Raw genomic sequence first — 27,312 nt, 5'->3', positions numbered from 1 at the left:
AAATATTTTCCGTTTTATTCAACATAGCCAAAACAGTTTTTCAATCATATACAGTAGTAAGTTCATCTTCATAGCATTTTGTATTCAGATTTTTATGACGAAAGGGGGGCAGAAATCAATACCTTTATTAATTTCTTTTTAGACATGCCCAGTCAGTTACCATCATTCACTGTTTGCACATTGTGACATACATCTTTAGTAAACATTGTAAATCTCTTTAAAATAAGAGAAATTGAATTAAGGAGAAGATATGTCTAGCCCTAAGGCTGTTTGCAATCCTCAATGGATAAATAAATAAAGTATTAAATTAGATTAAAACGTGAACATCTTTATAGCTACATAGACACCAATATCACCCATTCATAAAATCAAAACACAGAAGAAAAAGATGAGGCTTAGTTTGACAATTACCTACTAAAGATGTTGCATGAAATGTACAGGGTAAAAAGACGATTTTCAGAGATCATATAACCCAATTCAATTTACTTTATACCCATCAGAGCCCTGCCCTAAAGACTGAACCTGAAGAGAGTTTTCACAATGTAAAACTAGATGATGTCATGAGACAGTAATACCCGCACGTAAGTGTTTGCCTTTAAATATACTCTCCGTCCAAATGGCGGATCCAGAGGTGAATTCTGGGATTGACAACCCCCCTTTCTGTGGGACATCTTTGTAGTTTTTTTTTTTAATATGATACTGCTAATATTTGTAGGCAATTATTTTTAATGTACAAGTTAAATAAAAGATTAACTAGCACTGGATGATACACACTCATATATTTATTTTTATATTGAGTCCAAATGATATGAAAGGTAGTAGAAACTTGCATGTATTTGTACTACTAATTGCTTCATTCAAATTTAGGCGCTTACAACTATTGAGCTAGATGAGGGTTCTTTAACACCAGTATAATTAGCATTTAATTCTAGGATAAATAAGACGACACACTGATAATATATTTACGATATTTTCGTCAGATGCAAATATCACTTTTAAAAAGAATTCTTAAAAAGTATATGTAACATAAAAAAAAATTGTTTAAGAAGCAGACAATTTGAAAGTGAAAAGGAAGTGCCAGGAAATGTTCAGAATGCAGGACAGAATGCAGGAGTTGCACCATTCACCTTACAGCTTCTGGGGTAACCCCCCCTCCCCCCCCCCTTCTCTCATTTCTTTGCGATATCAGAAACAGATAACGGATGTGTGAAAAGTATCTTAAAGATCAAGTGCAGACCCCCCCCCCCCCCCCCCACTTAAAAAATTACTGCATCCACTTCTGTAAGATCTACTTCACAAGCTCAAATTACAGAGATAGAATGATACCCTAATTGGTATCCAGGTTTCCTGTAATTCCTCGTAGTTACTTCAGTGTGTATTTTTACGACAAGTTTAATTTTTATTGAATTACATGTTCAAACAAATGTGATAAAAGTTGATGATCAGCTATCGTCATCATTTGACCCGGCATGACGTTTTAGTGAGCGAAATATTTACGAAGGTAATGTGACCAGGGTTTAAAATACTAGATGTTTCAAAGAGAAGAAATAATGGAGTTTGAATGATACTTGGTACAGACAGCTATCATTCTGAATCCCGTGAAGGAAGGGGATATAAACTTCCTTTGGAATGACGTACATACTCAACGTTGCGTCGCTTGTGGAGACCCACATCTTGTAAAGTGACCTTGACTTTTGACCTTGACCCACTTTCAAGGTCATTCATGGTCAACAATCCTAGAATATCATGTGACTACTCCTAAAGATGTAGATGGAGCTTTATGATAGAAAACGTCATTTTTCGGCCCCTATTTGCCCCCTGGGGCCAACATGAAAATTCCAAAACCTTATTGCACATCTACAGGACACCAGCAACCATCTTCCAAAAGATTATTAGGCTACTGTGTAAAATGTAAGAGGAGTTCTGGGAACCAGGGTTTCTTTGTACAAAATCGTCATTTTTCGACCCTTATTTGATCCCTAGGGTGAAAATGAACATTCCAAAACCTTATTGCACATCTACAGGACACCAGCAATCATTTTCCAAAAGATTATTAGGCTACTGTGTAAATTGTAAGAGGAGTTCCGGGAACCAGGGTTGTGTTAAAAAGCATCATTTTCGACCCCCATTTGGCCCCCAGGGTGAAAATGAAAATTCCGAAACCTTATTGCACATCTACAGGACCCAACCAATCATCTTCCAAAAGATGATTGGGCTATTGCATGAAATGTAGGAGGAGTTCTGGGAACCAGGTTTTTGTTGAAAAAACGTTATTTTTTTACCCCCGTTTTGCCCCCAGGGTAAAATTGAATATTCTAAAACCTTATCATATATCTACAGTACACCATCTATCATATTCCAAAAGATCAATTGGTTACCACTTGAAATAAAAGAGCAGTTTGAGGAAGAGGAAAGTGTGACAGACGGACGGACGGACGGACGGACCAGGGTAACAACAATATACCCGAACTTTCTTTAGAAAGTGCGGGTATAAAAACGTTTAATTGGATAATGTATACGTTATTTTATGCCACAATATGTCGAAGTAATAAAAGCTATCGATAGGGAAAACACAGCAACATCCTATATGGGCGAGTTGTGAAACTTTTCCAGGGGAAATGTGCTTATGACTACAGTATATTCCAGGGGTACAATTTACACTAACAACTAACCCTTAGTATTTCACTACTTTATATCATCTGATGACGAAATTTCATGATATGACTAAACGTTTAGTCTAAAACATACATGGTTGATATTAAAACCATTCTGTCAAAAGCCGTGAATTGTAATGAATTGACAAAGTCTTACAGCAACAGAAATGTGAGTGCAAATTCGGTATGGGTTTTATGCATTCTAACAATAGACCTCCTTATTAGGAAATATAGAATAATTGCCTGTACGATTCGCAACTGTAATGCCATGCCTGTATTCGCAACCAGTAGATACGCTCCTTTCATTAAAATATATTCCCAGCTGCAATATATGCTGACAAATAATGACTTTGTTAGTCTTTGATAGATCAAACTTCGTCTCATTTTTATAATAACAATAAATGTTAGGTTTAAAGATTAAAACATGCAGCAATAGTATAAAAAAGAAAAGATTACGTTTGAAGATAAATTGCGGCCTGCAATAAAGATCTTTTGAGTGAGGTTTTATTCAGATGATTTATGCGTAGAGCAATTCAACATAATTTGAAAAAACAAAACATGTAGAATATATTTACCATATGTGCTTGTATTGTCTTCGATTACACATTATTTGTGGAAATACGCATCTGGTGCATCAAAATTGGTACCGTATAAGTTTTACATTACGAAATATATATAATTGATCACTGTTCGTTATTTTCACCTTTCATGTGGGTCATTCATCCACACCAATGAAATAGGTTAAGATAACGACCAGTGATCGACCTCATAACTCCTTTCAAGAATACAAAATTCAGGGAAAGCACTGATCCCTGGACACCCGTCGTGAGCGCTTTATCTGGAACGGATAAACGGCGTAATATGTTGTCAAAATCAGTGTGTAAAAAACGAACTAACAATTAGTATGAAAGTATGCCAAATTGATCAGGCTTCATAATGCTGTACATAAATCTCAACCTACATTAGCTTGTGAAAAAAGATCACACACAAATATTTTTTTTTAAACCATTACGCTCTATTAGCTTTGAGTTTAGGAGTTAATTACTTTACAAAGTCTGTGAGAACCAAACAGATTCTCAAGGACGTATAAGGATCATTATGCCTTGTTCACATATGTCATGATTTTAGGGACAATGATAGCAATCATAAAAACAATGAGAAAATATATATATGCATGTATATGTATACGTACATCCATATGGTTATGTCAATTGTGTTATAGAATGTAGACCATTTACGCGATGGCGATTTAATGTAAACATGGAATCAAAAGTAAGAAAGGCTAAAAAGATGCGATAAAACTTGTACAATAAGAGACAAACAGCTAAATGGTCAAATTGTACTTATCAAAGTGCCAAGGGGTTATTAAAAGATCCTGATGTATTACCTGTTACCAGAAGTTTTAAAGGGAAAGGAAACAGGAATATCTGTTTTTAACATTTCATTTGTCAACTGATTCCAATCGTTGTCAGAAGTGTAAGTGAAACTTGTGTAATGCGCCCTCTGGTGAGAGAATGCAGTCGACGTAAACAGTGTATTGTGGAGTCAGACTTAGCTTCGTTGTGTTTTCTGTCAAATCAAACAACAATATATCCCGTTTGTTATTTAATACTAACGATAATTAATCAACAAATTTATATTTGTAAAACACTAAGCGTCTAAAATATCGTATATCATAATTTTAAAAAAAAAGCTCACGAACTCGTTAATCTATTGGTGGTATTACTATTTTTAATGGTTTGCTAAAAACTGTTAAAATATTAATTACACCCTTCACTTTTAACAAATTGTGGCAATAACTGTTGAAGCAACTAATGAACAAAATAAATGGCGGCGCCCATACTGCTCAAAACATTAACGATTGTAGAGCTTATCTCTCTTTTTGCCGATTTTGACTTTTTCCTTTCACATACATGTTACCTTTAAAGTCTTGCTTTGTTACGAATCTTCAATTATACAATATTTGCAATTATTTCCATCATTTCTAGTTATTCTGATTTATCATCGATTTCATTTAATCTATTATATAGAGTAATTTGATAAATCCGTTTTCGTCATTAGTGTTTAGTCCATGCCCGTATTTTGTGCGATTGTTTACACAATTTATAAGTATACATAGCAGGAGGAAGCTGGACGGAATTGAACTAGATAGCAGTAATACCGAGTTGATAAAGAATAAGTAGAGAAGCATTAAACAGCATGAAGTCTATAGATTTAAAGTAACACATAAGTTAATAGTAAATTACTGATAGAAACATGATTGTGTTGTGATCATGTTTGTTTATCAATATACCCAGCATTAATCCGTAGTTCATTGATGTTTGGTGATTCTTCTGTATCCAATGTAACGATTTAAAAATTTGCTTAATTTAAATTTATTGATCTATTGTAATAATGTGCACGTGCGTAACTTTATGTAGAAACAAAGCTATTATTTAAAGTTCCAAAATGTATTCAAGTCCGACTAACAACATATTAAAATTGATAAACATGAATTTCACAAGGACGTGTTTTATTATATTTGAATTTACAAAGATCAAAATAGAAAGGTTCTCAAACAGTAAAGTTAACAAATTTAATTTTACAAAGATTTTAGGTAGAAAACTCATCCAAACTCACACATGTCTCAACTTTAGCAGATCCGCCTTCTTGGGTATAAATCAACCAATGAAATAAACTTGTACAGAAAGTTGGAAAATTCAGGGGAAAGAGTTTACAACAGTAAAAGGAGTAAGAGATAGGCATAACCAAATCCAACGCTCCACAGTAAAATCCCCGATTTATGAAAATCAACGCATGCAACGCGTGAGTTATAGAGAAGGGCTTTTTTCCGTCTAATAAACTTATTTAGCTTGATCCCACCAAAAGAAACCAAACCCCGTTTTCTCTGATATGGTACCCCCCCCCCCCCCCCCCCCCCAGAAAACCCTCTTCCCGGGGAAGCTTCCCCTTTATGTACGTTTTATATTGATTCCTAACGAAGGAAATAAGAACCGTCACCCTATATATATATACCCCTGTTATTTGCAACGCTCTACGAGAAAATTTGTCATTTTATTGTGGAGCGTTGCCTGCAACGTCTTGATGTTAGATGCTATAATAGCATGATGGTAATATTTTGATTTCGTAAATAATATTTATGATAATTAGGGCACATGTTTTGTTAAAATGTTGATATAGACATATACATATGAAAGAGGAACAAATGAATTAAAAGAGAAATGGTATAACGGAATAAGCCGCTTGAAGCATACGATATTCTTCATAAATATTTCTATTTCTTATGCAATTTCTTTGATATTCATAGAAATTTTTCTCGTCAGTTTAATCTCTTATAGAGAATACGAAGCCGATGTATATTTTGGTATCGTAATATATACTCGGGAATTTTATTACCCCAAGACGTATACGCAACGCGTTGCAGATACAATGATAACAGTATATACAAGTAGCCCAGGGGCGCGTTTTACAAAAGAACTTAGGACTTACGACCAAGTTTACATACTGGAATTTTCTAGTTTATTGTAAGATCATTCATTCCAAATGCAAAATATTTGTTTTTTAATATTGAAAACTAAGCCTCAGAAAAGTTTTACTTCACTCACTCAAAGTAATAAACAGTGTAATACAATTTAAGACTTTCGACTTCGTCGTAAGTTGTTTTGTAAAACGGGCCCCAGGTCCGGGACATACAGTTCAAGGACACTCAGTCCCTTACATACTTCGACTTATGTCACTGGAATATTTTGGGACCTACACGGAAACCAGAAAATACACACATTAAGTTAACAAGCCAATAATCACATATTTCCACTTGTAGCGCTACGTTTACACTTGAATTTAATGTTATTTAACTAAATGAAACACACTTTATAATACATTCCTTCATACGTTACAAGTACTGAACATAATTATGATATACGGACACGCGATTGCACATCAAGGAAACACACATCGGTTAAATAAACACATAAAATAACACATAAAACAAAAAATAAACTTTAGAATTTGAACACGATAGAAAACACAAATTTGAGCAAAGTTATTCCAGGACCATAAAATTAACAAAACGTAAGAAATAGAAAACATATCATTACAGAAATAAAAAAACATAACATTACAGTAATATTTATAGAAAAGTTACTCTCCTCAGAAAGCCTTGTAGTGTCTGTATAATTGGATAAGTTTACAAAATTTATAACTCAAATGTTCTCAAACCAATCACAAGAATGCCATGCAGCATGAGGGACGTTACACGGTAGAATGAATGGCTAAACCCAGAACTGAAGTTATATCAGACACAGGTAAACGGGGTACCATACAGGTTAAAGATATCAACTGAAAGAAGAGGCCCTGGAAAGGATAACTATACATAAAAATTAAAATAGTACACAGGTAAATGTGACGGTCAATCCCAGAGACTAGATTCCCAAATTGGAAGCTTTATTACCGGGACAAAATCAGAACACTGCCTTGTGGACAGACACACAAACAGCTGAATAAGTTTAAGAAAATACAACCGAAAGTAATTTTACAATCAAAAGAATGTGAATCATAAAATGTAGATATTTAGCAATGTTATTTTTTCCGCTGAATGTTCTCTGATTCTATATGTCATGTGGCCACCACTGAGATTTGAAATCAAAATAGATATATTGTATTGATATTTCATACCTGAGGGGAACTTCAGCTTGACAAGGTCAAACTTCAGCCAGTTGTCTTCGGGACATCTTCCCTTATGACTTTCAGGGCATTTATTCCCTTAGGCCACATGACGTATTCATCTTTCACCCAAACTGTTGGGATAATACGCTCCTCTTCATGATTATCCTCTTTCCAAACTGCTCTACTCCAAATCTTTGCCATTCTGGAAGAACAATTCACAGACACTTTGTTACTAATGAACAAGGCTCACGCACATTAAATTACTTGACAAATCTGCATTAAAAACAATATCAATGCACATTTTTAAAATCATATATTGAAGTACTAAATTAAACAATCCTAGTTTACAAATAATTAGACTTGCATGCATATAGAAGAAATGTATTTTCCAATGTGTTGACTACCCGGAACATTTGCAAATCAAAGTTGGACAGGCTTCCTCTACTTATTTGGTCATATCTTTTTTCTCTTACAATGACAATCCTATCGTTTTTCAACATACAACAGCTATTCTTCTTCCTAGTGGCTACCTGTAGATGGGTTTCTCTTGATCTTCTTTGACATTTTGTTTTCTCCATTTCTGTTATCCTTTTGTTGGAATTTGAGCAATAGGACTCTCTTCTTTAACTATCGCATGTATAGTTTTCAAACGGAATTGACATGTGATCATAAAGGACAGGAAATGTTTATTAAAAAAATTCCCGAGACAACAGTTTTCAGTATACAATAGAAATTGATGCAGTTCTGTAGCTTTCCACCTGTCTAGATATTCAATAGATCTTGGTTGCCTCGCAAATCCTCTGGGCATCTTGCCATTCAAATTCAATAAATTGTCTGAAATAGCAAAATTACCCCATGTTAATTTTTAAACCTCATTGATGCATAATTTTAGTGGATGCGTGTGGCTCATGATTTCTAGATAAGTCGATATTTTATTTACTTTCATATAGCACACGACAAATTCCAAATGACCTTGCCCTTCTGACATGAAAACCTTGTTGTCAATGAATCGACATGCGCACTGTGAGGAAAGCCAGAACATTTTCATCATTTTATCCTTAACTGTCCACCTTAGTAACAAAACACATCGAGGAAACGTTTAATCCGTCATAAAATCTTCCATCATTGCAGGTACTGTATTGAAACAATCTTGCGTGAAACATCACTAAACAATATTTCTGAATAATTTTTAGTAAAAACAAATCGTTTACATGGAATGTATCTAATTATTTTGTTCTGGTTTCAAACTGAAAGTAACGATATTCTCGCGATAGAATATTAATCTATGGCAACTTATTCTAGATTTAAAGAAGACTATATTAACTCTTGCTCAGTTTTAAGTGAAAAGAAATCGTTTACATGGAATGTACCTATTTATTTTGTTCTGTTTCAAACTGAAAGTAACGATATTCTCGCGATAGAATATTAATCTATGGCAACTTATTCTTGATTTAAAGAAGACTATATTAACTCTTGCTCAGTTTTAAGTGAAAAGAAATCATTTACATGGAATGTACCTATTTATTTTGTTCTGTTTCAAACTGAAAGTAACGATATTCTCGCGATAGAAAATTAATCTATGGCAACGCATTCTTGATTTAATTAAATAAGGCTACGTCAGCTCTTGCTCTGAGTACATGTATTAACATTTTTAATGTTTTTGCCTTCGATATCTTTGATAGCCATTTCCTCATGAATGCGATGTAGTTGTGAACAATACGCGTATGAATCTTGATAAATATAGTACGTTAGAACAACGGCAGGGAATTCTATCATAAAGGAAAGAAAAATGTGATCAAAAAGAAACGCATAGTAGCAATTTTTCAGAATTTTTTTTTTCATCCATTTGGGGGTGGGGCACAATGAATCACCTGATTATCCTTGTTACATTTAATGCTTTTGTTTACTGGATAGATATTATATAGAATTTAAGGACGATAAAACGTGTTTTCATAAAATCCTTAAATCGGTCTCTGTAACTCTCAATTGTTGTAAGTTCCTAATGCACGTGATTCAGGCATGAGTAGTCTATCAAATGCATGGAGTCTTCAATAGTTGAGTGTGTCTATAAATGTAACTGCTTTGAGATAAATGCCGCGTCTGAACGCAATAGGGATGGGGTTAATTACATTAAAAATGTACTGAAATCCTTTTAATTACGTTAATGATTCTGTCCATTATATGTAATAGCAATTTCATTGATTTTAACCAGTGTGATTAATTACTCTCAATTACTTACATCCTAGCCGATTGGCTATCTTCGACGAAAGAAATGTAGTTGAGTATATAGTGAATCGTCGGCTTTGTTATATTTGTATTATACTACTACTTATGCAGATTTTTCTATACTTATTCCTGGATTTTATATCATATATGTATGATTTTGAAATAATTGTACTTGGCAGGTTAAAATGGCGTCCCTAGATAGACTAGTTAGTTGGATTCATAAGGAGCATTGCAAATTCCGGCTTTCTGATAACGTAGTCAAAGACATAGAAGACATGGTGGTTAATCTAGTGAGAGTTCTGCTTCCGGAACTGCTCAGACATTATCCCGGGTGTCGTTACTCTGTGGCGGAAGTGATAGATGCCGGAAGCTACTTCGAACAAACAAAAATAGAACTACCGAACGAGTTCGACTTCATGTTAGTTGTGGAACAGCTGTCAAGTGAGGAAGCTATCACTGTAATGAAGGGATGTAGGGAGGGATACGCGCGGGTCGGAGTGATCAATCCGGAATTGTGGGATAGGGCTACAGCAGACGATGGTCCGGAGCGAAGGTTTGAGCTCGCTTTGCTGCAGTTCAACATGTACGTACGGGAGACTTTGAAACTAGCTTTAACAGAACCTCTGACGGGCAGGTTTGGACAGCTCAGCATGAAAGATATTACAGTTCGTGGGAAACCATACAAAGCTTTCTCCCACGTTCAAACTCTGACACTGATATGGAATTCTTTCACTCCTGGAAAACCCGGACATTCAAGGAAAACGCCATCCACAAATATGGAAGTACTGTATCAACGCGAAAATTCACAAGAAGGTCTGGAGATCTGCGTGGACCTCATGTCCTGCTGCTATTTACCATTGTCTGCATTTGGCAACATTCTCCCAGAAAAGTCGTTAGAAAACCAATTCCTGGAGAAAAATGGCTGCCACATCGTCCTGAAGTCATGTGAGTCTGGGGGATGCAAGGAGAATGATAGACAATGCCGATTGATTTCTTACACCAAGACGGAGCAGGAATGCATGAAGAAAATCAATGTTAGATGGAAGGTCGTCTACAAGGTTCTGAAATGGATGTTCCATTATACGGGCGTTCTAGAGGTTGACACTTACAAGGTTAAAACAGCAGTATTGTACTGTAGCTCAAATTCCGGGCCCGACAGCGTCATTTCACTGGATGATGGACTGCTAAAAGTTTTGGAGGTGTTGAGAAATAGCGCATATAGCCAAAAACTTCCAGGCTACTTCAACTCCTCATTGAACATCTGGACGGTTAGTCCTTGTTATCAGTACCTTGTCAAGTACGAGATGATTTTTCTCCTGAAAGTTTTCAACCAAATACGGAGCATGGCAACAGAGGACGACCATGCTGGTTTAAGACAAAATATAAAAATTGTGAATTTGTGGCTCAACAGATTTTGCTCTCACACTGCCGAGATTTCACAAATGACCAGGGGGAGGTCTAGTAGATTACAGGCCTTCAACTGGCAGGGCAATGTGTTCCTTGAAATTATGAAAGGAATGGAACCTGCTCTTAAAAGCCATAACTCGCTGGCCTGGATTCCATTCCAAATGAAATGTTATGTGTTATTGGATGTTTTTAAAGTTCTGTCATCCATTTTCTTTGAGAAAATAGCAAATTTGTGGCATCCAAGGCTTTAAATGACAGGGTGGAGCACAGCACAAACTTTCCAATCATCGTGTCAATTTGATTTAAGCTTGTTTTATACAACACTGTACAGTAACTTTGGGTGTGTTCGAGATAACCGTCCTTCGCACGAGTATAAATATTCTGTCAATCCCGAACACCGAGTACGCAACCTTAGAACGGTTTCAAGAACTCAACCACCTCTGTAGGTAGTGTGGTCGAATAACAAAGAACACATTCGTGCTCACGTTCTTGTTGTCCGCGACTCATTAAGAACGGAGCACGAGAACAACGGCAACGATGATCACGACCGCACTCTTTCTTAAAATACGGGAAACCAAGATCAATCCCATGTCTGACGCGTTTCATACCAATTGTTAAGGCTTTTGTTTACATACTAATTTTAACGACGAATTATAACGTTTACCTGATCAGGATATAGGACTTACGGCGGGTGACCGGTCAACTGGGGATGCTTACTCCTCCTGTGCATCTTATCTCACCTCTGGTGTATCCAGGGGTCCGTGTTTGCCCGACTCTTTATTTTGTATTCTTTATAAGAGTTATGAGAATGATCACTGTTCGTTATCTTCACTTTTATTGTACAGTAACTTTGTTTAAATATGAGAAATCAAACTTCATCGCATGCGGTTGTAATTCATCTATTAATGCACTATGTATATTTCCTAATGGTCTCATAAAGAAAATCTTCCAACAGAAAAATATTTTGATTTCACTTTGTATGTAATTATTCCTATTTCTTTCTAACATTGTTAATGTATTTTGGTAAGAAATATGACAAAGATCCAACCAATGGTGAAAAAGGTACACACTGTATACAAAATGTGAAAGATAAAATCTAGAACCCTTTTATCAAGACATTTTTACACTATGTGAATCATCGGTTAAGAGAGTGTTAAGTCATTTGAAATCAAAACCTATTATTTGTGTACATGAAATAAATAAAATATATAAAAGCAACCAATCTAATTATGCTTCACAATATTGAATGATCTAAGTGAGCGGATCAAAGTATCTTATCTTACTTGGACTGAAAGGTGTTTCACTTGCCTGTACATCAAGTCCACTGTACATGAAGTATGCACGAAAATATTCAACAAACAATGAAAAACTAACCATGAAAAATCACAAATATAAATAGGTACATGTATTACCTAACAGCACATGTTTCTGAATAATAATACATAGTAAGGCATGTGATGGTCATATATAAATGTGCTCGCTTAATAAATTCTAACCAAAATGTCTGGAGGAAAGAACCATAAGCTATGGCATTCATACTGTGCAACGTTATAGAGAAGAGTATGGTATTACACTGCAATTCGTCACATTTTACAAGCTGCATATCACCGACACAATTACAGTGTATTTGTAAGAGTCAGGTCACATGCCATTATAAGAGTCAGGTCACACGACATCATAAAACACAAAATTATACATTTTGTAACATCTAGGACGAAAAACAAAAACAAAAAAAACCCATCTAGGACGAGCATGGGTGATCTGCAGATGAAGTAGACTTCCTGTCAAATTCAAATTAATTGGTTTTTCTCCAAATCAAGCACTGAAAAACCATTTCTGATAAACAATTAATACAATAAATAAAAGAATTTATATAATCACAATTGATATCATGAATCATCTACAAATTAATGGCCTAAAATTTCCAAGACCTGCAGGCACCCTTTGTAACTCATGATATTCACCTTTCATAACTTTCGTGTTTGATATGATCCTATTTTTTCATAACCATAAGCAGTTTTCATATTAATCATTAATTGCTGTAAAATGCACAGGTTACATATTGAAATCAACAAAACAGTGTAACATTATACCTGTTTTACTGGTATTACATTGTAAATTTAAACTATATATATCATAATCATAAAAAAAAAGATTTATTTCAATAAATATTGCATGATATATCTAATAGCTAGATACTGTATCACTTAATAATGTTTGTCTGGTCTTTTAAATTTTATAAAGAAAAATTCAAAGCCTACGTATATCCACTCTCAAACTGTAGTACATAGAAGAAAAAGAACTTGTCTTTAATATTAAATCTACATTAGAGAATTTTCTCTCAGATATCTATCTGTTGTATGATAACAGATTGTCCTCGGCTCACATATGCCCCACGAACTATTTCTCCTTGCCCGTAGTTAAAAGTGTGAGAGCTTTAGTTAGATTGTCTATGGCTGTGGTAGGATCTTCATACTGTAGTGCACTACTGGCAAATTTACAAAGCTTCATGGCTCGCTGGTAGTCCTCAGAATTTAATTTGACACCACCTGTAAAAATCCACACAAAATCTTGGACTTTCATTTAACACTACCTGTAAAAATCTACACAAAATACTGGACTTTGGACCTGTTGCCAAAATGGTAGAAAATTAGCAACATGAAAAATTTATCACTATAGGCAGTCATTTTTGTTAAAAATTAAGATTATCCATAATATAAGAAACTTGCAATTGACAATAAAACACACACAAAAAAATGTGGTTGAAAATTTTACATCTAAATATGACCATATGTAACAAGTGATGTATGATCATATTTAGAAGTAAAATTTTCAACCCCATGTTTTTCCCCCTGTGTTTTGTCAGTTGCGAGTTTGGTGAGATTACATTTATAAAAGTTTCATGATAACAAGATAGACTGCAGATCAATAAAGGCTCACCTCGTCATCTATAAATTAATGTGTACAAATCTTGATCTGTAATCTATCATTTAAAGCTGCTGAGAGGTTGATGAGCAGAAATTTATTAAAAGCTGTGCCTTCCAGAATCCTTCACTACACCTACATGTAATCATCAGGACTTCCAATGTGGAATGAAATATTTGAAATAAAATCGTTCTTCAACCCCCCCCCCCCTTCTCAAGTGAACAGCAGTACTTAGAATAGACTCACTGGGATTGGAGGGCGGTTTCCACGTCTCCTGCGGTGCGGAGTACTGGGGTTGTGGTGGTGGTGGTTGGTAGGAGGCCTGCGGTTGTTCCTGAGGCCAGCTCTGAGCGCCACCTGGTAACTGATTCCCTGGGGGTGGATAGGGGGGTGAAGGCTGACTTGGTGGCTGGTTGCTGTAAGATGATGGCCCTGCTGTGGCACCACTAAAGGTGGAGGGCTGTGGTGCATCTGCAAACATACAGTAAATGTAGAGAAACACTCCATACCACATACAGCCAAATACCACATACAGCCAAATATGTAAACCAGTCAAACATTGTATTACACAATCATCATTTTAAAAGGGCACTGCTTGCTTAATATTTACCTTCGTCACCCTCTTCTGGTAGAGGCCCAGCTACGGGGGTCTCACCAGTCTGCAGACACTTGTGAATGTAGGCTGCCTTCCATTTGGCGTATTTTTTGTTCTTTTCTATCTGTATGGAATACACATAATATACATCAGCATAGAATAAACCTGGACATATAATACACTGAATCTCCACATCCATGATAAATGATGAATTTCATAATTGTTAACATCATATCTTATCTAATATAATTTAAAATGAATAGATGTATTTTGCGATCAAACCTGCAAACTAAAAAACCTCTGGTTCAAAATTACAGATGCTTAATTACGGTTCAACTTGTGTTTACTTGCACTGCAGTCCTCTTCATTTTGTTTGAAAGCTTTATATATTACTTATTAAGTTTATTACTGACTGGTTCCAGAACTTTGACAGGTTGCTGGGAGATCGAATAAACACTATCATCATCACTTCTTAATTTATCAATCTGATATTTCGAAATGGTCTAAAAATGACCTGATATACTAACTCAATGATCACTCTTCTGCCATTTCTAGATTTATCTGATATCAGTACAGTGTATCCCAGAACTGATATACATCGAGTTCAAAGCAATACTAGCACTGGATCTGAAAATCTCATTTTGTTGTAAAATGTGCCTTTATGATAGTTTTGGGTGTAATTTTAAATATAATCATTAAACTGGCAACTCTCATATAAATAGCGAGAACCTGCGAGATCTCCCACAATGGAAGTGGGAATTTTGAATTCGGTCATAGAATCCCGAGGGACACATTTCTGTGAATTGCATAGTTTATTGCTAATGTATCCTGACTAATTTTGTCCAGCTGTTGGAGACAACAACTGTGAATAAATTGATGCATCCTTTGGCCAATAAAATGCCCAATTAACAGCATTTATTGCTGTGAAAAATCTGAGGCGAATTCAAATTCAGATTTGATTGACATGTCAAAGTTCATCTGATCAAGGTAAACAGAAGTTGGAAATCCCCTTGATTCAAATATACACATTTGTATTAGCATAGCATTTCATATAATTGAAAACCCAAAGATAACTTAGTTTTCTTTCATTTAATTAATGTTTTAATGTCATTGATATTTTTAGAAAATACTCTAAAATATATGATTGTATATTTACAACAACAGAATTGCAAAATGATAATGTCAAAACTTACTTTATAATTTGAACCGAGTTTAAACCCTTTTCCATTTAATGAATTAAAAATAAATCACTTCCAGACAAATTGAAAATTGTTAATTAAGATTTGATGTCCAGCTGGTCATGATAACACATCATGCATTACACACAAGTCTGAAGTTTCTCAGAGTGCATCACAGTGCAATGCATTATTGAGCACTTATGATCATTTTTAAAAAAAATATTTTAATCATATTGATTAATTCCATTTGTGTCCCATATAAGGTACTCCCTCTGGATTTGGATAAAGGGACCGAACAAGGTCAAGGACACAGGATGGCATGATTTCACGAAGTGTCCACACATCATGTTCATTGTGCCTTGATAAGGCATGGCGTTTACGTCGGATGTATATTGGATGCTGCCATGTGCCTCTAGTGTCCAGTAGTTTCCAAATTTTTTTGTATTTCTCCTTTCTAATTAAATTATTTCCAGGTCTGGCATTCTGGCCATGTCCAAGCCAGGCCTGTCTGTTTTGTGTAATACATGGGCTACACAGGCAAAATTTGCACTGTTCTTCTCCAAGTTCCTGCTCACTATCTCCGTCTCCATCACCACCATCATTATGTCCATCTCCATCACCACCATCATTATGTCCATCTCCATCACCACCATCATTATGTCCATCACTACTGTCACTGTCCTCTTGTCTCCCTGTCTGTCCAATACAGGTACCACATTCCATTCTGGAACTGCTTGTACTTGCTGTTTCCGACGTCCTCAATTTTGTGATGGGGACAGGAATTGTTTTTTCAGAAACAACAATCAATTCCCAATTATTAAAAGCAAACAGTGCTTCAATAGCTGACCGTTGCTCCTCTGTTAGCTCTAAAGTAACTTGCTGTTTAATTTCTGCTGTCGCCATTTTCCCTCCTTTTTGAAGAATGCGGGGGAAAGTCCTGAAAAGTGTGACCTATCAATTTTAAGCAGCGCTCAGACACTGTTGCTGACACAGCATTCCACAGTCCTGTTTCATTTCAATGTCCTAATTAAAATGTCAGCGATACTATTAATCAATCAGCACTTAGATAACTTGTAGAGGAAATGAGCCCAAATTTATGTACCATTTTCATTGTTTTGCTAGTAACACATAAACCCACAAATACACATTACTTTAGTGAAAATCATGGAGAGAATAAGACAACCTATACAACCTCAGAGGAGAAAATATCCATCTGACGATCCAGAAAAGCAGAGAGAAAGAAATCAAAAAAAGAAACAACGGACTGAACTCAAACGAGGGAGAATAGAATATTATTACAAAGATGAAGATGACAAAATATCCTTTTAGAACAAAATGGACTCAATCAAATCATATATGGGGGAGGGAAATTATAACAAAGTGTCATCATTTGAATTACTTCACAGAGTCATGGATTATTTCATTTCATCATGTATGCCAGGTGAAAATAATGGAGATAAACAGAATGAAGGCAGACCTAAGCCATCTTCATATCAGTACATCAACCAAGACAGTGCACAACAGGAAAAATTGTGTGTATGTGCAGAATCTTCCATCCAAAACCTGATTGACTTAGTTCAATCTCATCATGACAAATGCAGAGAACCAATTACCTTTGCATTTGATAATATGTTGCAGCATTTTTGTCAAGGAACTTTGAAATGCGCATGTGAGAATACTCCACATGAATTAACGTGGGTGTCATCGCCACATCTCAACAATGGAAAATTTCTAGCAAATATTCGACTCAGTCATGGTTATTTTTCATGTGGAATACTTCCGAACCAGTACCAAAAGTTTTGTGATGCAGCTAATTTTGGTGAACTTGGGGAAAAATATCTTAAAACTCTCCAGGAGGAATACAGCAATATTGTAGATGTGGAGGCCAAAAAATCTATTGAGGAAGCACTTCTGGAAGAAATAGCAGCCACTGCAGCCACAGTAGAAACAGAGGAAGAAATACATGATGGCATTGGTATTGTGACTGATGCTAGGCACTGTTGGAGGAAAAATGCTCGTTTTTCTGATGTTGTATGCCTGGGAGACAGAACACATAAAGTACTAAGTATTCAAACTATTAGTAAAATGGATGACCCCTCATCACAGCGACATGAGCTAATTGGTGTTAAAAAGGTTTACGAGTACTTTGATGACCAAGACTGCCCTATCAAATACCACGCACATGACAGGAATAATTCCGTATCAAAATTTGTTAATGAAGAACGGAAACCTACAGAAAATGCTTTGGATACATGGCATATGACAAAAAGTTTAACAAAACAAGCCAAAAAAATTACAAAAGGCAAAAAATTAGAAATGGGAAAAACTTGGCATCCAGAGCTGTCTGACAAAGCAGGGTCAATAAAAACCCATGTTTTTTGGTGTATGAAGAATTGCCAAGGAAATACCACCAAACTAAGAAAAAGCATTTTGAATTTAGTCAAGCACTATCAAGGAGACCACACCTCTTGTTTTGAAAATGCAAGATGCAGACAAGTTCGAGAAGATTTAAGTCCATATGAGCCTTCCAAATATTTGATTACTGAAAAGGAAGCTGAACAAATTTTGATCAAATTTTTGAAGAGCCTAACTGTTTACAAGAAAGCAAAGGAATTTCGATTTTGTTCGGACACTCACTATGTTGAATCTTTTAACAATTTTCTTTTGCAATACCATGACAAAAGAATTGTCTTTGGAAAAAATACCTATCAGCTCAGAATAAATTTGTCACTCTTAGACTGGAATGAAAATGTGGATCGACCTTCAACTTCAATAAAATATCTAGAAGATGCTGCTAACCCTAGACGTCAAACTGGAATTCCTGTCAGAAAACCCAAAACACACGACTTCAAAACAAAAATATTTTCCTCGTGGATTTCACAAATTTACAACAACCAGTAACATACATAAGAAACTTATGAGTGACTATTGAAGACTAATCATATCTTACATCAAAATACTCCTTTGTCCGGTTTGTTTATAATGTGATTGTACCATTTTTGTGTTGGGATTGTTACACATCTGCACATTATCTGTTATAGCCCTATACACTGTAGCTGTGTTAGGGGATTTCTGTGTGTGTGAAAATGGAACACTGCACTCTCTAAAAATAATGCATTGCTCAGTCTTATCAGTGACATTTAATTAAGTCCCGCCCCATTATTCTCGGTGGTGGTGTACCGAGAGTTGCCAGTTTAATAATTAAGTTTAAGATTTTATCAAAATAAGATTTTGGCTCTATTGAATGAAAGACAAAGATAACAAACAGTGATCAATTTCCCACAAGCAATACAAAATAGATAGTTGGGCAAACACGGACCCCGGGACACACCAGAGGTGGGATGAGGTGCCTATGGGGAGTAAGTACCCCCTGTCGACCAGTCACAATACATAGCATTATATAGAAATCAATTCTTGTATGGGAAGACAATAATATAATATTGCTTCACTCAGAGCCTTTGAATAGGTTTTTAAACACAAATATTAATAACAAAAGTTTATAAATTTTATTTTCTTCTGTCATTGAAATAGAGAATCAGAATTTTACAACAAAAATTTCTGACAGCAAAATGACAGCTAATATTGCTTTAAGCAGAGTATATATAGGTACTTACATCTTCACTGACAAGATCAAAGACAGACAAAACATCAAACAGCATCCCAGCGGTGTAAAAAGATTTCACCACATTCCTGAAGAAAACAATGGAATGCATATTAATGCAATCTCAGACGCCACGAGGATCTCATCAAAAAACTGTATCATCTTACATGTCTAAAATATACTGTATCATCTTACAGGTCTAATATACACTGTATCATCTTACAGGTCTAACATACTGTATTATCTTACAGGTCTAATATAAACTGTATCATCTTACAGGTCTAATATATACTGTATCATCTTACAGGTCTAATATATACTGTGTCATCTTACAGGTCTAATATATACTGTATCATCTTACAGGTCTAATATATACTGTATCATCTTACAGGTCTAATATATACTGTGTCATCTTACAGGTCTAATATATACTGTATCATCTTACAGGTCTAATATATACTGTATCATCTTACAGGTCTAATATATACTGTATCATCTAAATTCATCTTACAGGTCTAATATAAACTGTATCATCTTACAGGTCTAATATATACTGTATCATCTTACAGGTCTAATATAAACTGCATCATCTTACAGGTCTAATAGAAACTGTATCATCTTACAGGTCTAATATATACTGTATCATCTTACAGGTCTAATATATACTGTATCATCTAAATTCATCTTACAGGTCTAATATATACTGTATCACCTTACAGGTCTAATATATACTCTATCATCTTACAGGTCTAACATACTGTATCATCTTACAGGTCTAACATATACTGTATCATCTTACATGTCTAATATAAACTGCATCATCTTACAGGTCTAATATATACTGTATCATCTTACAGGTCTAATATATACTGTATCATCTAAATTCATCTTACAGGTCTAATATATACTGTATCACCTTACAGGTCTAATATATACTCTATCATCTTACAGGTCTAATATATACTATATCATCTTACACGTCTAATATATACTGTATCATCTAAATTCATCTTACAGGTCTAATATACACTGTATTATCTTACAGGTCTAATACAGGTGACTCTCGATAACTCGAAGTTCAAGGAACCTTGATAAAACTTCGAGAAATTGAGAGTTTGAGAGATCAAAATTCGGAAATTAAAGGTCCACCGGTATGGTTCAGATTTTACAGTAACCGGAAATGTTTACCGACAAGATCATATGATATCATTTTGACATGTTTTCCTTCATATTCGTCAGGTAGTTAATTTGATATCAAAATAAAAAAACTTATTTTGCATTAATAAAACATTTCAAAGTTTATGTATTTATTTGTTCTTTAATCATGCTTAGATAGGCATACACAACCAAGTTCCGATGAAGCTTTACTATATCCCAAACTAAATAGAGCACTATGTTATGTCGCTTTACCCAAAGCAAAAACTCTAACGACTGAGTAAAATGATGTTTTAGAGTAACTTTACACAAAGAACAAACTCGGGGAACTTAACAGTCTGTAAATCTCTAAATTATGTATAAAACTTACTCTCCCGTTGTCATGTCAAAACAAATTATAGATTTTATTCATAGACGGATTATATATAATTTTAATCATCACGACACAAAACCCCAGTGCATGGTGTAAACAGACCAAATAGCCAATTATATACTCAAGTGTGTCACCTCCACAAAGAAGCACAGGCGATGTTTCAACTATGTAAACACCTAATTACCCCTCCAGCATTCAACAAAATTCAGGTAAGGTCTAAGTGGAAATTATTAAACGCTTGGGTAACGGTATACGCTATCACCACTTCGAAACATCGAGAGTGAAAAACAATGAAATGTGTTTTATGGGACCCAACTTCACTTCGAGAGATCGAGAACTTCGAGAGATCGAACATTCAAGAGATCGATAGTAAATTTGCTTTGTTATATAGAGAAAAAAATCGGAACCATGATTTCACTTCGAGAGACCGAGAACTTCGAGAGATCAAAGTTCAAGCCATCGAGAGTCACCTGTGTATACTGTATCATCTTAGTACAGGTCTGATATATACTGTATCATCTTACAGGTCTAATATATACTGTATCATCTTACAGGTCTGATATATACTGTATCATCTTACAGGTCTATTATATACTGTATCATCTTACAGGTCTAACATATACTGTATCATCTTACAGGTCTAACATATACTGTGTCATCTTACAGGTCTATTATATACTGTATCATCTTACAGGTCTGATATATACTGTATCATCTTACAGGTCTAAAATATACTGTATCATCTTACAGGTCTAATATATACTGTGTCATCTTACAGGTCTGATATATACTGTATCATCTTACAGGTCTGATATATACTGTATCATCTTACAGGTCTAACATATACTGTATCATCTTACAGGTCTGATATATACTGTATCATCTTACAGGTCTGATATATACTGTATCATCTTACAGGTCTAACATACTGTATCATCTTACAGGTCTGATATATACTGTATCATCTTACAGGTCTAATATATACTGTATCATCTTACAGGTCTAATATATACTGTATCATCTTACAGGTCTAATATATACTGTATCATCTTACAGGTCTAAAATATTCTATATCATCTTACAGGTCTAAAATATTCTATATCATTTTACAATATAAATCTAATACATCATGAACTCTTCCATGGTAGACTATGAATGGGTCACATATAAGTGAATCTCTCAAATAATTATCAAAACAAATCTACTCAACTTTTTTTTTTAAATAATTCATTTTCTTAACATGACTTCCACGAACTACAATTTTAAAGAGTCAATATTCATAATAGTCTAAGATGGGAAAGAGTAGAGACAGAGTGGGGGGGGGGGGGGGGGGTAGAATGATAAATCCATGTGAACTGCTTATCACAAACATTCCTTTGGTCTATTTAACTATTTCATTTTCAGAAACAAATGAATTGCAAGAAAAATCAAATATAAAATAAAATATATAATGAACATGATAAATAAATTGTATCTGTGAAAGTCCACAGCCCTAGTTTTGACTTTATCAGTACAATAACATCTATATTACATCTGCTTATTCCTTAAGACTGTAGACTTCTGTATCAGCCATTATGAAAAACCCTGACATTTTTTTAAATTGCATATGTGAACAAAAACTAGATCTTTATTATACTTGTTAAATCTGCCAGCTCTATCTTCATTGTCTGCATACAGGAACACTTTCAGGGCATAGTTCTCCACGTGGGCTTGACCTATGACCTCATTTCTGATTGGTGAATCCTCTGGACAAGCTTGTTTTTGCTACAAAGACACATCAGAAATTAGTTTATTTGCAACAAATAAAAAGAGTAAAAGGAAAACAAAAATACTTTATGTATGACAATCCAGACCAAGATATGAACTGTGCCCCCTAACTGTCTAGGCAGGTGACCTAGATACTTCTTCAATTAAGAACCTCAATGAATGTGTCTCAAGTTATGCGGTAATAAAAAAAATTTTGAAATAAAATGATATAGGATGAAAATAAAACATGACAAAAATAAAAACAAAAGTATATGTCCACGATAGCATAGAATAAGAGTGTTGACGCTGAACCTCTAACTGGCTAGAGTAGTGTTCTAACCTTACCTATACAGCCACAGGCAATTCAACTGTGATGACCTTAACCCCCCCCCCCATCCCTCCTTAAATTGTATTCACACCTTAAACTAAAGACCGGGGCTCCTTTTCCAATTCTCAAACAAGAGAGATCCCCAAAATTTAATTCAAAAGGAAGTACCAGTAAACATTAGTTAAAAATGACAAATGATGAGAACAGACTGTGATTTAAATACAGGCACTCTATGTCACTAGTCAGGTGTTCTATGTCAGGTGCTCTAAGAAAGGTACTCTAGGTCAGGTGCTCTAAGTCAGGTGTTCTAGGTCAGGTGTTCTAGGTCAGGAGCTTTAAGAAAGGTACTCTAGGTCAGATTCTCCAAGTCAGGTGTCCTAGGTCAGGTGCTCTAGGTCAGGTGTTCTAGGCCAGGTGTTCTAAGGTGCTCTAGGTCAGGTGCTCTAAGTCAGGTGCTCTAGGTGTACAAATCGAGCTACATTTAACTGACATGTGCACCCATCACATTGAAAGAACACATCATCTCTAGTTTTAAAATAAAAATCCTGTAAACACTATGACATGCATATGATATTGTCACTGATTGTAAATGGCATTGTATATCTTAAAGCTTTATGAGACCAACAAATTATAAAATATTGATATATGTTGCATGAGAATTTATTTTCATTTTATCATAATTACTTAGCTTAATCATAATGTTTCATAAATTTACAATACATAAAAATAAATTACCTTCTCCAAAAAATCCATCAGTCCAAGTAAATAGCTTTTGCATTCTGCTGATGAACTGTCGATTTCTATCCCTTTCTTAACTGCATAAAATCTGCCTACAACACACAAATACAGAATAGAAAACTTTATTCAGCCAGGCCCACAAAAGAGCATAGCATACATCTACATATTATAATAAAACATGTAAGGCTTCATGAACTAATGATCTGATAGAAGAACTGGGAACATTAGCCCAATACGTCAGTTTGAAGAGCACCTGTATGTCCCAGGGGAGTTCATAAGGTAAAGTCTCTGACCCCCAATCCAATCAAGGCTTCTCTTCCCGTTACCATGATTAGTTTTTGCACCCAACAAAATAAACCAATATTGAATAGCAAGTTTTTAGTGAGGTTTACAGGTAGAAAACATTAAGATATCGAGAAAAGTGAGTAACAGCGATTGTGTGCATTATCCATGGTAGAAATTATTATTATACTTTCATGTAAACTTCTTGAATCTGGCTGAAAAACAGTTGAAAAAACAAGCTTCCTTATAGGAGTAAAAGCCACACCTCCAAGTGAGTTACCTAGCAACGGGAAGTATTAATTGACAACCTGTGATATCATAAAAATTATCAAAAATTGATACACATATGGTTTGCTATAGATTTTAGAAAAATGTTGTTTGCACATTTGAAATAAATGCAGTCTGCAGTGTGTCAGGTCCAGTCCAACGACTATTTCTACCAACGTAGCTATTAATAGCTACCTAGGTATTTAAACCTACTTAAAGTAGCTACTTCTACCTAGTGATGAAATGATTGTCGCCGACAATCGATTGTCGATCGTTTTTGGCTTGTCGATTCCGATTATCGATTCCATTTTTCATAATCAATTGTCGCCCAAATACAATATAAACAAATAAACTATGTATATATCAATCAACACATTTGAAAAGGAAGAAGGCTTTAAATATATCATCATCATCATCATCATTGATATTGAAATCAACTCAATAATAATGAAGTTGATAACTAATCCGAGATTCCTCTGACTCTTATCCCCGCTTATATATTACGACGTGTGCGAGGGAGAGTCGGGTGGACTCCATAATGAAAAGACTTGTGGGAATTCAGCGACACCAGCTAGTGTCGCTGCTGTGCCTACCGTTTACATCTTTCTTTCGCTGATCTAGATAGGATTCAGTTATTGGATGAATATTCCTCAGGTTAATCATAGCTACTTTGACGCCGATTGAAATTTTGTGTATTTGTGTGCTGACGTCATGCGCAAAGAACTTGAATGGCGAGGAGGCGACCAGAGTCAAAGTGATGCTTCTTTTGTCAGTGTTAGAGCTCTTTACACGGCACTAGCATCAATTTAGTCATGGTTAACTTGTGGAATAATCATCCGATAACCGAATTCTTGCGTCTTGGATGGTAAATCCGCGAAATATAGTTGTAAAAGGTAGGCAATGCAGCCACACTAACCGGTGTCGCTGAATTCCCACTTTTCATTATAGAGTCCGCTCTGACTCTCTCCCGCACATGTCACGATATAAAAGCGGGGGTAAGAGTCGGAGGAATCTCAGATTAGTTGATAACTTGATATATATTCTTACCCATGGAAACCAAAGTCGGACTTCTGAAAACTTTAAGGTTTCTTAAAACTAAACTAAAGCCAATCTGGATGTCATGGCTAGAAAAAGAAATTTCATTCCTCGTAAATAAGCTAACAAGTGTGACAGTGTATATTGCACATATCCATAAAACTAAAAGGAAATAACCCAAAAATAATAATCATTTATTAACTATGTGTAAATACCTATTATATCGATCATTGATCGATCTATTTCTTCCGATATTGACCCATTGTCGATTATGAAATTTTTCCGATTATTCAACACTACTTCTACCTACTTTTGCCTGTTTTTAAAAAATATCAATAAATAATGATTAAGGCGCATCTTTTAAACAGGTCAGTCATTTTATGTATCATGTTGTGCATGTGCACGCCAAAATTTGGAGTGTATAGTTATATGAATTTGAATACTTTACGAGGGTGGAGAATGTAGAGGAAATGCATGAAAAATCAATCCAAAAACCTTTAACGTAAAAATGCATGAAATTAAACTTTAAAAATAATACAGATTTGTAAGACATTCTAGACTTCTTATCATGTAGCTTTGATCCTAAGCTCCTAGAAAATGGAACTGGGTGCAGTTATTGATGCAAATTTGAAAGGTTAGAAAGTAATCGTTTTTTATCCAATATTTTTGTGGTATTCATTGTCAGTGTAAGTGAATCAAGAAATTTGGTACACACCATATTGCGCCGTTCCTGCGTTTGGCCAAGAAATGCAAGTAAAGGAAAAAGTAGGTAAAAATAGCTACCTGGAGTAGGTTTAAATACCTAGGTAGCTATAAGTAGCTACGTAGGTAGAAATAGTCTTTGGACTGGACCTGTGTGTAAGTGTTAAAGCGACATTTTAAAATTGATTGATTAACAGAAATAAACAATAATCGGCAGCTTGGCAGGTATAACATGCTGTCTAACGTGTAACTACATGCACCGTGTAACTATCGCAGAAAAGTAACATTCTGAACTCATTAATTTTGAATGAATTTCACCATGTTGAATTTTCTCATTACTTGTTTACAACAAAATCTAGCTACAAATAAATGCAGCTGAGATTTTCTATTTTGTTACCCATCTGATAAATAAATGATACTCAGTACAATAAATGAAATAGTGCATGTTGTTGGGGGTAACATTGAAAATCATTGTCACTGTTCAACTCATACATCACCCATAGGAACCCCCTCCCCCTTCCCCAAATGTGACAAATCTAATACAGAAATTCCTATCCAGATACCTTGGCACACGCATACAATTTAGATCTCTTGATCAAGAAATATATGATATCCGCTAAACGTGATTATGACATCATTGCCATGCATTGTAATGATGATTGTTTTCCAAGTTTAGAGTGCACGTATACTGTGTGTACAGGCCTACATTATCTACGTACAGTAATACGCCACCACCGGGTCTCGCTTGTCGTGTTCCGTCGCCGTCTTTATATAATGTCCGATGGATTTCAACTTCGCTGGCAGGGCAGTTAGCGACATATTTGTGAAATATGTCAAGTGACAAGTCTTTTCCTCTCCTTTCGAAATATAAACAACACTTTCTGTATCTCCCAAAACTGAAGAGTAAACTGAAAGGGAAGCAACTCTTTAACAGTGTCATGTAAATGCCCAATCTCTGGGCAGAGATTGGTAAATGCCTTCTCTTTTGAAGATAGTATCTGTCAATATTCAAACGATATTACCTTCCTGATGTGTTCATTCAATGTGTTTGGACATTGTTTATTATATACTGAATATATATTTTTCACTAGAGCCAATAAGCTCCATGTGGAGCCTCTTAGTGAAATAAAAAAAAGTTTCAAACAAAAAGTTTCTTTGGCAAAATATTCTTTTTATTCCAGGTTGGCGTAATCTAATCAGAGATATAATACACAAGAAAAGTGGCTGCAGTCATTCTCGTGAATTGTGAATTTTGATGAATTTTAATGTAAACTTTATGCTGTATGCATATTATTATTTTAGTAGTATTGTCGATATAGGCTACATACTTCTAGCTGAAGAACTGTAGCTCTCTGAAAAAAAATATTTTGAATATTTTTTTCCAGAGAGCTACAGTTCTGCAGCTAACAGACTTCATATATCGTCGATATAACTT

The 27,312-nt window shown here is 35.1% G+C and overlaps 2 protein-coding genes across 2 annotated transcripts; one reads left to right on the top strand and one right to left on the bottom strand.

Annotated features, from left to right (window-relative positions):
- Positions 1–8,305: 8,305 nt before the first annotated feature.
- Positions 8,306–12,170, top strand: LOC125674467 (uncharacterized). Its single transcript, XM_048911613.2, has 2 exons — positions 8,306–8,450; positions 9,725–12,170. Exon 2 carries the CDS (start codon positions 9,731–9,733, stop codon positions 11,201–11,203), a length of 1,473 nt encoding a protein of 490 aa, XP_048767570.2. The 5' UTR covers positions 8,306–8,450; positions 9,725–9,730; the 3' UTR covers positions 11,204–12,170.
- LOC125674472 (vacuolar protein sorting-associated protein VTA1 homolog) lies at positions 11,771–26,776 on the bottom strand. Its single transcript, XM_048911618.2, has 7 exons — positions 26,597–26,776; positions 23,589–23,683; positions 22,416–22,543; positions 19,265–19,340; positions 14,488–14,596; positions 14,124–14,348; positions 11,771–13,501 (listed from the first exon to the last, which is right to left on the bottom strand). Exons 1-7 carry the CDS (start codon positions 26,694–26,696, stop codon positions 13,353–13,355), a joined length of 882 nt encoding a protein of 293 aa, XP_048767575.1. The 5' UTR covers positions 26,697–26,776; the 3' UTR covers positions 11,771–13,352.
- Positions 26,777–27,312: the final 536 nt, after the last annotated feature.

Source organism: Ostrea edulis, chromosome 3 (assembly GCF_947568905.1).
Source record: "Ostrea edulis chromosome 3, xbOstEdul1.1, whole genome shotgun sequence".
Classification (NCBI taxonomy): Eukaryota; Metazoa; Mollusca; class Bivalvia; order Ostreida; family Ostreidae; genus Ostrea; species Ostrea edulis.
Note: the sequence above shows the minus strand (reverse complement) of the source record. Positions and strands in the feature narration are given on the sequence as shown.